The sequence below is a fragment of the Ascaphus truei genome, chromosome 8 (genome assembly GCF_040206685.1).
Source record: "Ascaphus truei isolate aAscTru1 chromosome 8, aAscTru1.hap1, whole genome shotgun sequence".
In the NCBI taxonomy this organism is placed as follows: domain Eukaryota; kingdom Metazoa; phylum Chordata; class Amphibia; order Anura; family Ascaphidae; genus Ascaphus; species Ascaphus truei.
This window is the reverse complement of record NC_134490.1, coordinates 3,007,552-3,021,455: the sequence shown is the minus strand read 5'-3', so window position 1 is coordinate 3,021,455 and position 13,904 is coordinate 3,007,552. Positions and strand designations below refer to the sequence as shown.

Genomic DNA, 13,904 nt, shown 5'->3' with positions numbered 1-13,904 from the left:
CCCAAAGTCACTGCTTCACCCACCCACCGCATCCCAAAGTCACTGCGTCACCCACCCACCGCTTCCCAAAGTCACTGCGTCACCCACCCACCCACCGCTTCCCAAAGTCACTGCGTCACCCACCCACCGCTTCCCAAAGTCACTGCTTCACCCACCCACCGCTTCCCAAAGTCACTGCGTCACCCACCCACCCACCCACCGCTTCCCAAAGTCACTGCGTCACCCACCCACTGCTTCCCAAAGTCACTGCTTCACCCACCCACCGCTTCCCAAAGTCACTGCGTCACCCACCCACCCACCGCTTCCCAAAGTCCCTGCGTCACCCACCCACCCACCGCTTCCCAAAGTCACTGCTTCACCCACCCACCGCTTCCCAAAGTCACTGCGTCACCCACCCACCGCTTCCCAAAGTCACTGCTTCACCCACCCACCGCTTCCCAAAGTCACTGCGTCACCCACCCACCCACCGCTTCCCAAAGTCACTGCTTCATCCACCCACCCACCGCTTCCCAAAGTCACTGCTTCACCCACCCACCACTTCCCAAAGTCACTGCGTCACCCACCCACCCACCGCTTCCCAAAGTCACTGCTTCACCCACCCACCCACCGCTTCCCAAAGTCACTGCTTCACCCACCCACCGCTTCCCAAAGTCACTGCTTCACCCACCCACCCACCCACCGCTTCCCAAAGTCACTGCTTCACCCACCCACCGCTTCCCAAAGTCACTGCGTCACCCACCCACCCACCGCTTCCTAAAGTCACTGCTTCACCCACCCACCCACCGCTTCCCAAAGTCACTGCTTCACCCACCCACCGCTTCCCAAATCACTGCTTCACCCACCCACCGCTTCCCAAAGTCACTGCTTCACCCACCCACCGCTTCCCAAAGTCACTGCTTCACCCACCCACCGCTTCCCAAAGTCACTGCTTCACCCACCCACCGCTTCCCAAAGTCACTGCTTCACCCACCCACCCACCGCTTCCCAAAGTCACTGCTTCACCCACCCACCACTTCCCAAAGTCACTGCGTCACCCACCCAGCGCTTCCCAAAGTCCCTGCGTCACCCACCCACCACTTCCCAAAGTCACTGCGTCACCCACCCACCCACCGCTTCCCAAAGTCACTGCTTCACCCACCCACCCACCGCTTCCCAAAGTCACTGCTTCACCCACCCACCGCTTCCCAAAGTCACTGCTTCACCCACCCACCCACCGCTTCCCAAAGTCACTGCGTCACCCACCCACCCACCGCTTCCCAAAGTCACTGCTTCACCCACCCACCGCTTCCCAAAGTCACTGCTTCACCCATCCACCCACCCACCCACCGCTTCCCAAAGTCACTGCGTCACCCACCCACCCACCCACCGCTTCCCAAAGTCACTGCGTCACCCACCCACCGCTTCCCAAATCACTGCTTCACCCACCCACCGCTTCCCAAAGTCACTGCTTCACCCACCCACCGCTTCCCAAAGTCACTGCTTCACCCACCCACCGCTTCCCAAAGTCACTGCTTCACCCACCCACCGCTTCCCAAAGTCACTGCTTCACCCACCCACCCACCGCTTCCCAAAGTCACTGCTTCACCCACCCACCCACCCACCGCTTCCCAAAGTCACTGCGTCACCCACCCACCGCTTCCCAAAGTCACTGCTTCACCCACCCACCGCTTCCCAAAGTCACTGCTTCACCCACCCACCGCTTCCCAAAGTCACTGCTTCACCCACCCACCGCTTCCCAAAGTCACTGCTTCACCCACCCACCGCTTCCCAAAGTCACTGCGTCACCCACCCAGCGCTTCCCAAAGTCACTGCGTCACCCACCCACCGCTTCCCAAAGTCACTGCTTCACCCACCCACCGCTTCCCAAAGTCACTGCGTCACCCACCCAGCGCTTCCCAAAGTCACTGCGTCACCCACCCACCGCTTCCCAAAGTCACTGCGTCACCCACCCACCGCTTCCCAAAGTCACTGCTTCACCCACCCACCGCTTCCCAAAGTCACTGCTTCACCCACCCACCGCTTCCCAAAGTCACTGCGTCACCCACCCAGCGCTTCCCAAAGTCACTGCTTCACCCACCCACCCACCGCTTCCCAAAGTCACTGCTTCACCCACCCACCGCTTCCCAAAGTCACTGCTTCACCCACCCACCCACCGCTTCCCAAAGTCACTGCTTCACCCACCCACCGCTTCCCAAAGTCACTGCTTCACCCACCCACCGCTTCCCAAAGTCACTGCGTCACCCACCCACCCACCGCTTCCCAAAGTCACTGCGTCACCCACCCACCGCTTCCCAAAGTCACTGCTTCACCCATCCACCCACCCACCCACCGCTTCCCAAAGTCACTGCGTCACCCACCCACCGCTTCCCAAAGTCACTGCTTCACCCACCCACCGCTTCCCAAAGTCACTGCTTCACCCACCCACCCACCGCTTCCCAAAGTCACTGCTTCACCCACCCACCGCATCCCAGTCACTGCTTCACCCACCCACCACTTCCCAAAGTCACTGCGTCACCCACCCACCGCTTCCCAAAGTCACTGCTTCACCCACCCACCCAGCGCTTCCCAAAGTCACTGCTTCACCCACCCACCGCTTCCCAAAGTCACTGCGTCACCCACCCACCCACCGCTTCCCAAAGTCACTGCTTCACCCACCCACCCACCGCTTCCCAAAGTCACTGCTTCACCCACCCACCGCTTCCCAAAGTCACTGCTTCACCCACCCACCCACCGCTTCCTAAAGTCACTGCTTCACCCACCCACCCACCCACCGCTTCCCAAAGTCACTGCTTCACCCACCCAGCGCTTCCCAAAGTCACTGCTTCACCCACCCACCGCTTCCCAAAGTCACTGCGTCACCCACCCACCGCTTCCCAAAGTCACTGCTTCACCCACCCAGCGCTTCCCAAAGTCACTGCTTCACCCACCCACCACTTCCCAAAGTCACTGCGTCACCCACCCACCGCTTCCCAAAGTCACTGCGTCACCCACTCACCCACCGCTTCCCAAAGTCACTGCTTCACCCACCCACCGCTTCCCAAAGTCACTGCTTCACCCACCCACCGCTTCCCAAAGTCACTGCGTCACCCACCCACCGCTTCCCAAAGTCACTGCGTCACCCACCCACCCACCGCTTCCCAAAGTCACTGCTTCACCCACCCACCGCTTCCCAAAGTCACTGCTTCACCCACCCACCGCTTCTCAGTCACTGCTTCACCCACCCACCCACCCACCGCTTCCCAAAGTCACTGCTTCACCCACCCACCCACCGCTTCCCAAAGTCACTGCTTCACCCACCCACCGCTTCCCAAAGTCACTGCTTCACCCACCCACCGCTTCCCAAAGTCACAGCGTCACCCACCCACCGCTTCCCAAAGTCACTGCTTCACCCACCCACCGCTTCCCAAAGTCACTGCTTCACCCACCCACCCACCGCTTCCCAAAGTCACAGCGTCACCCACCCACCCACCGCTTCCCAAAGTCACTGCTTCACCCACCCACCGCTTCCCAAAGTCACTGTGTCACCCACCCACCCACCGCTTCCCAAAGTCACTGCGTCACCCACCCAGCGCTTCCCAAAGTCACTGCGTCACCCACCCACCACTTCCCAAAGTCACTGCGTCACCCACCCACCCAGCGCTTCCCAAAGTCACTGCTTCACCCACCCACCCACCGCTTCCCAAAGTCACTGCTTCACCCACCCACCCACCGCTTCCCAAAGTCACTGCTTCACCCACCCACCCAGCGCTTCCCAAAGTCACTGCTTCACCCACCCACCCACCGCTTCCCAAAGTCACTGCTTCACCCACCCACCCACCGCTTCCCAAAGTCACTGCTTCACCCACCCACCCAGCGCTTCCCAAAGTCACTGCTTCACCCACCCACCCACCGCTTCCCAAAGTCACTGCTTCACCCACCCACCGCTTCCCAAAGTCACTGCTTCACCCACCCACCCACCGCTTCCCAAAGTCACTGCTTCACCCACCCACCGCTTCCCAAAGTCACTGCTTCACCCACCCACCGCTTCCCAAAGTCACTGCGTCACCCACCCACCCACCGCTTCCCAAAGTCACTGCGTCACCCACCCACCGCTTCCCAAAGTCACTGCTTCACCCATCCACCCACCCACCGCTTCCCAAAGTCACTGCGTCACCCACCCACCGCTTCCCAAAGTCACTGCTTCACCCACCCACCGCTTCCCAAAGTCACTGCTTCATCCACCCACCCACCGCTTCCCAAAGTCACTGCTTCACCCACCCACCGCTTCCCAAAGTCACTGCGTCACCCACCCACCGCATCCCAGTCACTGCTTCACCCACCCACCGCTTCCCAAAGTCACTGCTTCACCCACCCACCGCTTCCCAAAGTCCCTGCGTCACCCACCCACCACTTCCCAAAGTCACTGCGTCACCCACCCACCCACCGCATCCCAAAGTCACTGCGTCACCCACCCAGCGCTTCCCAAAGTCACTGCTTCACCCACCCACCCAGCGCTTCCCAAAGTCACAGCGTCACCCACCGCTTCCCAAAGTCACTGCTTCACCCACCCACCCACCGCTTCCCAAAGTCACTGCGTCACCCACCCACCGCATCCCAGTCACTGCGTCACCCACCCACCCACCGCTTCCCAAAGTCACTGCGTCACCCACCCAGCGCTTCCCAAAGTCACTGCTTCACCCACCCACCCAGCGCTTCCCAAAGTCACTGCTTCACCCACCCACCCACCGCTTCCCAAAGTCACAGCGTCACCCACCCACCGCTTCCCAAAGTCACAGCGTCACCCACCCACCGCTTCCCAAAGTCACTGCTTCACCCACCCACCCACCGCTTCCCAAAGTCACTGCTTCACCCACCCACCCACCGCTTCCCAAAGTCACTGCTTCACCCACCCACCGCATCCCAGTCACTGCGTCACCCACCCACCGCTTCCCAAAGTCACTGCGTCACCCACCCACCCACCGCTTTCCAAAGTCACTGCGTCACCCACCCACCCACCGCTTCCCAAAGTCACTGCGTCACCCACCCACCCACCCACCGCTTCCCAAAGTCACTGCGTCACCCACCCAGCGCTTCCCAAAGTCACTGCTTCACCCACCCACCCACCGCTTCCCAAAGTCACTGCGTCACCCACCCAGCGCTTCCCAAAGTCCCTGCGTCACCCACCCAGCGCTTCCCAAAGTCACTGCTTCACCCACCCAGCGCTTCCCAAAGTCACTGCTTCACCCACCCAGCGCTTCCCAAAGTCACTGCGTCACCCACCCACCCAGCGCTTCCCAAAGTCACTGCGTCACCCACCCATCGCTTCCCAAAGTCACTGCGTCACCCACCCACCCACCGCATCCCAAAGTCACTGCTTCACCCACCCACCCACCGCTTCCCAAAGTCACTGCTTCACCCACCCACCCACCGCTTCCCAAAGTCACTGCTTCACCCACCCACCCACCGCTTCCCAAAGTCACTGCTTCACCCACCCACCCACCGCTTCCCAAAGTCACTGCTTCACCCACCCACCGCTTCCCAAAGTCACTGCTTCACCCACCCACCGCTTCCCAAAGTCACTGCGTCACCCACCCACCGCTTCCCAAAGTCACTGCTTCACCCACCCACCCACCGCTTCCCAAAGTCACTGCTTCACCCACCCACCGCTTCCCAAAGTCACTGCTTCACCCACCCACCCACCGCTTCCCAAAGTCACTGCGTCACCCACCCACCGCATCCCAGTCACTGCGTCACCCACCCACCCACCGCTTCCCAAAGTCACTGCGTCACCCACCCACCGCTTCCCAAAGTCACTGCGTCACCCACCCACCGCTTCCCAAAGTCACTGCTTCACCCACCCACCCACCGCTTCCCAAAGTCACTGCGTCACCCACCCACCGCTTCCCAAAGTCACTGCGTCACCCACCCACCGCTTCCCAAAGTCACTGCTTCACCCACCCACCGCTTCCCAAAGTCACTGCGTCACCCACCCACCGCTTCCCAAAGTCACTGCTTCACCCACCCACCCACCGCTTCCCAAAGTCACTGCTTCACCCACCCACCCACCGCTTCCCAAAGTCACTGCTTCACCCACCCACCGCTTCCCAAAGTCACTGCTTCACCCACCCACCGCTTCCCAAAGTCACTGCTTCACCCACCCACCCACCGCTTCCCAAAGTCACTGCTTCACCCACCCACCGCTTCCCAAAGTCACTGCGTCACCCACCCACTGCTTCCCAAAGTCACTGCGTCACCCACCCACCCACCGCTTCCCAAAGTCACTGCGTCACCCACCCACCGCTTCCCAAAGTCACTGCGTCACCCACCCAGCGCTTCCTAAAGTCACTGCTTCACCCACTCACCCACCTCTTCCCAAAGTCACTGCTTCACCCACCCAGCGCTTCCCAAAGTCACTGCGTCACCCACCCACCCACCGCTTCCCAAAGTCACTGCGTCACCCACCCACCCAGCGCTTCCCAAAGTCACTGCTTCACCCACCCACCGCTTCCCAAAGTCACTGCTTCACCCACCCACCCACCGCTTCCCAAAGTCACTGCGTCACCCACCCACCCACCGCTTCCCAAAGTCACTGCGTCACCCACCCACCCACCCACCGCTTCCCAAAGTCACTGCTTCACCCACCCACCGCTTCCCAAAGTCACTGCGTCACCCACCCACCGCTTCCCAAAGTCACTGCTTCACCCACCCACCCACCTCTTCCCAAAGTCACTGCTTCACCCACCCACCGCTTCCCAAAGTCACTGCTTCACCCACCCACCGCATCCCAAAGTCACTGCTTCACCCACCCACCGCTTCCTAAAGTCACTGCGTCACCCACCCACCCACCCACCGCTTCCCAAAGTCACTGCTTCACCCACCCACCGCTTCCCAAAGTCACTGCGTCACCCACCCACCGCTTCCCAAAGTCACTGCTTCACCCACCCACCCACCTCTTCCCAAAGTCACTGCTTCACCCACCCACCGCTTCCCAAAGTCACTGCTTCACCCACCCACCGCTTCCTAAAGTCACTGCTTCACCCACCCACCCACCGCTTCCCAAAGTTACTGCGTCACCCACCCACCGCATCCCAAAGTTACTGCGTCACCCACCCACCACTTCCCAAAGTCACTGCGGCCAAATTACATCCCAGGCAACGCCGGTCTCTCAGCTAGTTATTGATATAACAGCTAGTTATTGATATAACAGCTAGTTATTGATATAATAGCTAGTTATTGATATAACAGCTAGTTATTGATATAATAGCTAGTTATTGATATAATAGCTAGTTATTGATATAACAGCTAATTATTGATATAATAGCTAGTTATTGATATAATAGCTAGTTATTGATATAATATTGGTTTCAACACTATTAACTGTGATTCTAATACCTTCAGAGCTCTCTCTGAGCGCACGGCGTGGGTTGTTTTCTTAATATGATGTGCCTTATTTCCAAAACTATACTAGTAGTTATAGGGGCACAGTGGAAGTGGTATGGTAGTGGTATGGTAGTGGTGGCATTTCAGACACTTCTCGGCAGCCCCCGTGGGATTTACTCCCCTTCTCGGGAGACCCCGTGGGACTTACTTCCCCTTCTCGGTAGCCCCCGTGGGACTTACTTCCCCTCTCGGTAGCCCCCGTGGGACTTACTTCCCCTCTCAGTAGCCCCCGTGGGACTTACTTCCCCTCTCGGTAGCCCCCGTGGGACTTACTTCCCCTTCTCGGGAGACCCAGTGGGACTTACTTCCCCTCTCGGGAGACCCCGTGGGACTTACTTCCCCTTCTCGGGAGACCCCGTGGGACTTACTTCCCCTTCTCAGTAGCCCCCGTGGGACTTACTTCCCCTTCTCAGTAGCCCCCGTGGGACTTACTTCCCCTCTCAGTAGCCCCCGTGGGACTTACTTCCCCTCTCGGGAGACCCAGTGGGACTTACTTCCCCTCTCAGTAGCCCCCGTGGGACTTACTTCCCCCTCTCAGTAGCCCCCGTGGGACTTACTTCCCCTCTCAGTAGCCCCCGTGGGACTTACTTCCCCTTCTCGGGAGACCCCATGGGACTTACTTCCCCTCTAAGTAGCCCCCGTGGGATTTACTTCCCCTACTCAGGAGACCCCGTGGGACTTACTTCCCCTTCTCGGGAGACCCCGTGGGACTTACTTCCCCTCTCAGTAGCCCCCGTGGGACTTACTTCCCCTTCTCAATAGCCCCCGTGGGACTTACTTCCCCTTCTCAGGAGACCCCGTGGGACTTACTTGCACATAGCTCGTCCTCCCTCCCGTTCAGTGTCTCCGTGGCTCCTCTGCCAGGTTGACGCCGTTGCTGGCTAGCCCTTCTGACTCCCTGCCTGGGGTCTCGGTCTCCGGAGCGTGGCTTAGGGCTGTCCCGGTCTGAATCCTCGAACGGCTCGTTCAGAACCTCCGTGGTCTCAGAGATGGTCTCGGTGGTGACGCTGCTGTTGATTCTCTTATGTTTGCGTCCGCGTTTCTTCCTCAGGGTAAAGGGTCTCTGCCCAAAACAATCACACCATTATTATTATAGGGTGACACACCCAGCATTTCTGCACAAGTACACACAGGGCACTCAGCACAAGTACACACAGGGCACTCAGCACAGGTACACACAGGGCACTCAGCACAGGTACACACAGGGCACTCAGCACAAGTACACACAGGGCACTCAGCACAGGTACACACAGGGCACTCAGCACAAGTACACACAGGGCACTCAGCACAAGTACACACAGGGCACTCAGCACAAGTACACACAGGGCACTCAGCACAAGTACACACAGGGCACTCAGCACAAGTACACACAGGGCACTCAGCACAAGTACACACAAGGCACTCAGCACAAGTACACACAGGGCACTCAGCACAAGTACACACAGGGCACTCAGCACAAGTACACACAGGGCACTCAGCACAAGTACACACAGGGCACTCAGCACAAGTACACACAGGGCACTCAGCACAATACACACAGGGCACTCAGAGTATGAGGTACATTTTTAGATTGTAAGCTCTTTGGGGTAGGAACCTCATTCCTATGGTTTCAGTTTGTGTGAACATAGATTTTTTGTGATACAATGTTACTGTCCCCTCTCCAAAATTGTACTAGGCTATGGACTATGTTGGCCCCTTACAGAGTATAAGATATGGGGTATGTCTTGAAGTTGAGCCGCAGCACAGCGAATCTTTTTGGGTTCAGTTTGTGAAACACTTTGTGTGCTACTAGTACAGACGGTCAATTCACTGTACTCCTCCTGCCCCGCATGCCCCCCGCCCCTCCCTCTGCCCCCCACCCTTCCCCTGCCTCCCCTCTGCCTGCCCCCTCTCCGCTGCCTGGAGGGGCGGGGAGGCAGAGCGAGGGGCGGGGGGAGGCGGAGCAAGGGGCGGGGGGAGGCCAGAGCGAGGGCGGGGGGAGGCCAGAGCGAGGGGCGGCGGGAGGCCAGAGCGAGGGGCGGGGGGAGGCCAGAGCGAGGGGCGGGGTGAGGCCAGAGCGAGGGGCGGGGGGAGGCCAGAGCGAGGGGCGGGGGGAGGCCAGAGCGAGGGGCGGCGGGAGGCCAGAGCGAGGGGCGGGGGGAGGCCAGAGCGAGGGGCGGGGGGAGGCCAGAGCGATGGGCGGGGGGAGGCCAGAGCGAGGGGCGGGGGGAGGCCAGAGCGAGGGGCGGGGGGAGGCCAGAGCGATGGGCGGGGGGAGGCCAGAGCGAGGGCGGGGGGAGGCCAGAGCGAGGGGCGGGGGGAGGCCAGAGCGAGGGGCGGGGGGAGGCCAGAGCGAGGGGCGGGGGGAGGCCAGAGCGAGGGGCGGGGGGAGGCCAGAGCGAGGGGCGGCGGGAGGCCAGAGCGAGGGGCGGGGGGAGGCCAGAGCGAGGGGCGGGGGGAGGCCAGAGCGAGGGGCGGGGGGAGGCCAGAGCGAGGGGCGGGAGGCAGAGCGAGGGGCGGGGGGGAGGCCAGATCGAGGGGGGAGGAGGCCAGAGCGAGGGGCGGGGGGAGGCTAGAGCGAGGGGCGGGGGGAGGCCAGATCGAGGGGCGGGAGGCAGAGCGAGGGGCACAAAAGTGCGGGGGGGGGGGGAGCAGACTGCCTCGTGGTACAGCAGTGCATGGGGTGGGGGGAGCAGTGACTGGGTCATACTGGTAGCAGTAGAAGGTTTTTAGATGGAAGTTAATAGACACAAAGAGCAGAAAGGAGGCAGGGCACATGGCGCGGAAGAGGGGCGGGGGAGGTAGAGGGAAGCAGAGAGAGGTGCGGGGGGCAGCAGAGGGAGGGGCGGGGGGGCGGCAGAGGGAGGGGCGGGGTGGGGAGGAGCGGGGGGCATGGGGAGGGCAGGGGCAGAGGGAGGGGTGGGAGACAGGGGGCAGAGCGAGGGGCATTATTCTAGACCAGGTTACCTAGGTTTCACTTATTTGGATTTGTGGCAGCTATGAATGAACTGAGCTCCTGTACAAACCCTCAATGGCCAGCAGAGGGAAGCAGAGGGAAGCAGTCACTTAAAAAAAACATTTGCTCTTTCCATCACCGTCAGCTGATGATACATGTGCGCTAACTGCACCATCGCCTGCACCCCGCACGCACCCCGCACCCCGCACACCGCCTGCACCCCGCACACCGCCTGCACCCAGCACACCGCCTGCACCCCGCACGCACCCCGCCTGCACCCCGTACCCCGCTTGCACCCCACACACCGCCTGCACCCCGCACACCACCTGCACCCCGCACACCGCCTGCACCCCGCACACCGCCTGCACCCCGCACACCGCCTGCACCCCGCCTGCACCCAGCACCCCGCACACCGCCTGCACCCACTCTGTACCCCGCCTGCACCCCGCACACCGCCTGCACCCTGCACCCCACCTGCACCCCGCACACCGCCTGCACCCCGCCTGCACCCCACACACCGCCTGCACCCCGCCTGCACCCCGTACCCTGCCTGCACCCCGTACCCTGCCTGCACCCCACACACCGCCTGCACCCCACACACCACCTGCACTCTGCACCCCACCTACACCCCGCACACCGCCTGCACCCCGCACAAGGGACCGGACTCCTGCGCCCCGCGGCTAAGGGACCGGACTCCTGCGCCCCGCGGTTCAGGGACGGACTCCTGTGCCCCGCGGTTCAGGGACGGACTCCTGCGCCCCGCGGCTAAGGGACCGGACTCCTGCGCCCCGCGGCTAAGGGACGGACTCCTGCGCCCCGCGGCTAAGGGACGGACTCCTGCGCCCAGCGGCTAAGGGACGGACTCATGCACCCCGTGGCTAAGGGACCGGACTTGTGGTGTCCCGTGGCTAAGGGACCGGACTCCTGCGTCCCGCGGCTAAGGGACCGGACTCCTGCGCCCCGCGGCTAAGGGACGGACTCCTGCGCCCCGCGGCTAAGGGACCGGACTCCTGCGCCCCGCGGCTAAGGGACCGGACTCCTGCGCCCCGCGGCTAAGGGACCGGACTCCTGCGCCCCGCAGCTAAGGGACCGGACTCTTGCGCCCCGCGGCTAAGGGACCGGACTTCTGCGCCCCGCGGCTAAGGGACCGGACTCCTGCGCCCCGCGGCTAAGGGACCGGACTTGTGGTGTCCCACGGCTAAGGGACGGACTCCTGCGCCCCGCGGCTAAGGGACGGACTTCTGCGCCCCACGGCTAAGGGACCGGACTTGTGGTGTCCCACGGCTAAGGGACGGACTCCTGCGCCCCGCGGCTAAGGGACCGGACTCCTGCGCCCCGCGGCTAAGGGACCGGACTCCTGCGCCCCGCGGCTAAGGGACCGGACTCCTGCGCCCCGCGGCTAAGGGACGGACTCCTGCGCCCCGCGGCTAAGGGACCGGACTCTTGCGCCCCGCGGCTAAGGGATAGGACTCCTGCGCCCCGCGGCTAAGGGACCGGACTCCTGCGCCCCGCGGCAAAGGGACCGGACTCCTGCGCCCCGCGGCTAAGGGACCGGACTCCTGCGCCCCGCGGCTAAGGGACCGGACTTGTGGTGTCCCGCGGCTAAGGGACGGACTCCTGCGCCCCGCGGCTAAGGGACGGACTTCTGCGCCCCACGGCTAAGGGACCGGACTTGTGGTGTCCCGTGGCTAAGGGACCGGACTCCTGCGCACCGCGACTAAGGGACCGGACTTGTGGTGTCCCGTGGCTAAGGGACCGGACTCCTGCGCCCCGCGGCTAAGGGACCGGACTCCTGCGCCCCGCGGCTAAGGGACGGACTCCTGCGCCCCGCGGCTAAGGGACCGGACTCCTGCGCCCCGCGGCTAAGGGACCGGACTCCTGCGCCCCGCGGCTAAGGGACCGGACTTGTGGTGTCCCGCGGCTAAGGGACGGACTCCTGCGCCCCGCGGCTAAGGGACGGACTTCTGCGCCCCACGGCTAAGGGACCGGACTTGTGGTGTCCCGTGGCTAAGGGACCGGACTCCTGCGCACCGCGACTAAGGGACCGGACTTGTGGTGTCCCGTGGCTAAGGGACCGGACTCCTGCGCCCCGCGGCTAAGGGACCGGACTCCTGCGCCCCGCGGCTAAGGGACGGACTCCTGCGCCCCGCGGCTAAGGGACCGGACTCCTGCGCCCCGCGGCTAAGGGATCGGACTCCTGCGCCCCGCGGCTAAGGGACCGGACTCCTGCGCCCCACGGCTAAGGGACGGACTCCTGCGCCCCGCGGCTAAGGGACCGGACTCCTGCGCCCCGCGGCTAAGGGATCGGACTCCTGCGCCCCGCGGCTAAGGGACCGGACTCCTGCGCCCCGCGGCTAAGGGACGGACTCCTGCGCCCCGCGGCTAAGGGACCGGACTCCTGCGCCCCGCGGCTAAGGGATCGGACTCCTGCGCCCCGCGGCTAAGGGACCGGACTCCTGCGCCCCGCGGCTAAGGACCGGACTCCTGCGCCCCGCGGCTAAGGGACCGGACTCCTGCGCCCCGCGGCTAAGGGACCGGACTCCTGCGCCCCGCGGCTAAGGGACCGGACTCCTGCGCCCCGCGGCTAAGGGACCGGACTCCTGCGCCCCGCGGCTAAGGGACCGGACTCCTGCGCCCCGCGGCTAAGGGACCGGACTCCTGCGCCCCACGGCTGAGGGACCGGACTTGTGGCGCCCCGCGGCTAAGGGACGGACTCCTGCGCCCCGCGGCTAAGGGACCGGACTCCTGCGACCCGCGGCTAAGGGACCGGACTTGTGGCGCCCCGTTGCTAAGGGACCGGACTTGTGGTGCCCCGCGGCTAAGGGACCGGACTCTTGCGCCCCGCGGCTAAGGGACCGGACTCCTGCGCCCCGCGGCTAAGGGACCGGACTCCTGCGCCCCACGGCTGAGGGACCGGACTTGTGGCGCCCCGCGGCTAAGGGACGGACTCCTGCGCCCCGCGGCTAAGGTACCGGACTCCTGCGCCCCGCGGCTAAGGGACCGGACTTGTGGAGCCCCGCGGCTAAGGGACCGGACTTGTGGTGCCCCGCGGCTAAGGGACCGGACTCTTGCGCCCCGCGGCTAAGGGACCGGACTCCTGCGCCCCGCGGCTAAGGGATCGGACTCCTGCGCCCCGCGGCTAAGGGACCGGACTCCTGTGCCCCGCGGCTAAGGGACCCTGACTCCTGCGCCCCGCGGCTAAGGGACCGGACTTGTGGAGCCCCGCGGCTAAGGGACCGGACTTGTGGTGCCCCGCGGCTAAGGGACCGGACTTGTGGTGTCCCGCGGCTATGGGACCGGACTTGTGGTGCCCCGCGGCTAAGGGACCGGACTTGTGGTGTCCATGTCTCTGAGTGACAGCTTTGTTAATTTCCCCTACACCTTTTGGGAATGACCATATTAACCACGTCAGTACCACAGGGGCTCTGTGACCAGTTACATTAAATGAATTAAAACTCTGATGACCGCATAAAAACTCAGCCGTGAGATTGTTCCTGATTCCCAACACGTGGCAGCTTCTCGGGAAGGGGCATTCCCAACACGTGGCAGC

The 13,904-nt window shown here is 63.1% G+C and overlaps 1 protein-coding gene across 1 annotated transcript in view; it reads right to left on the bottom strand.

The window, feature by feature from the left end:
- The window catches only part of KAT6B (lysine acetyltransferase 6B), a 141,352-nt gene that overhangs the window by 14,494 nt on the left and 112,954 nt on the right, over positions 1 to 13,904 (bottom strand). The window contains 1 exon segment of the mRNA XM_075610323.1: positions 8,230 to 8,482. Coding sequence (XP_075466438.1) covers positions 8,230 to 8,482 — 253 coding nt within the window.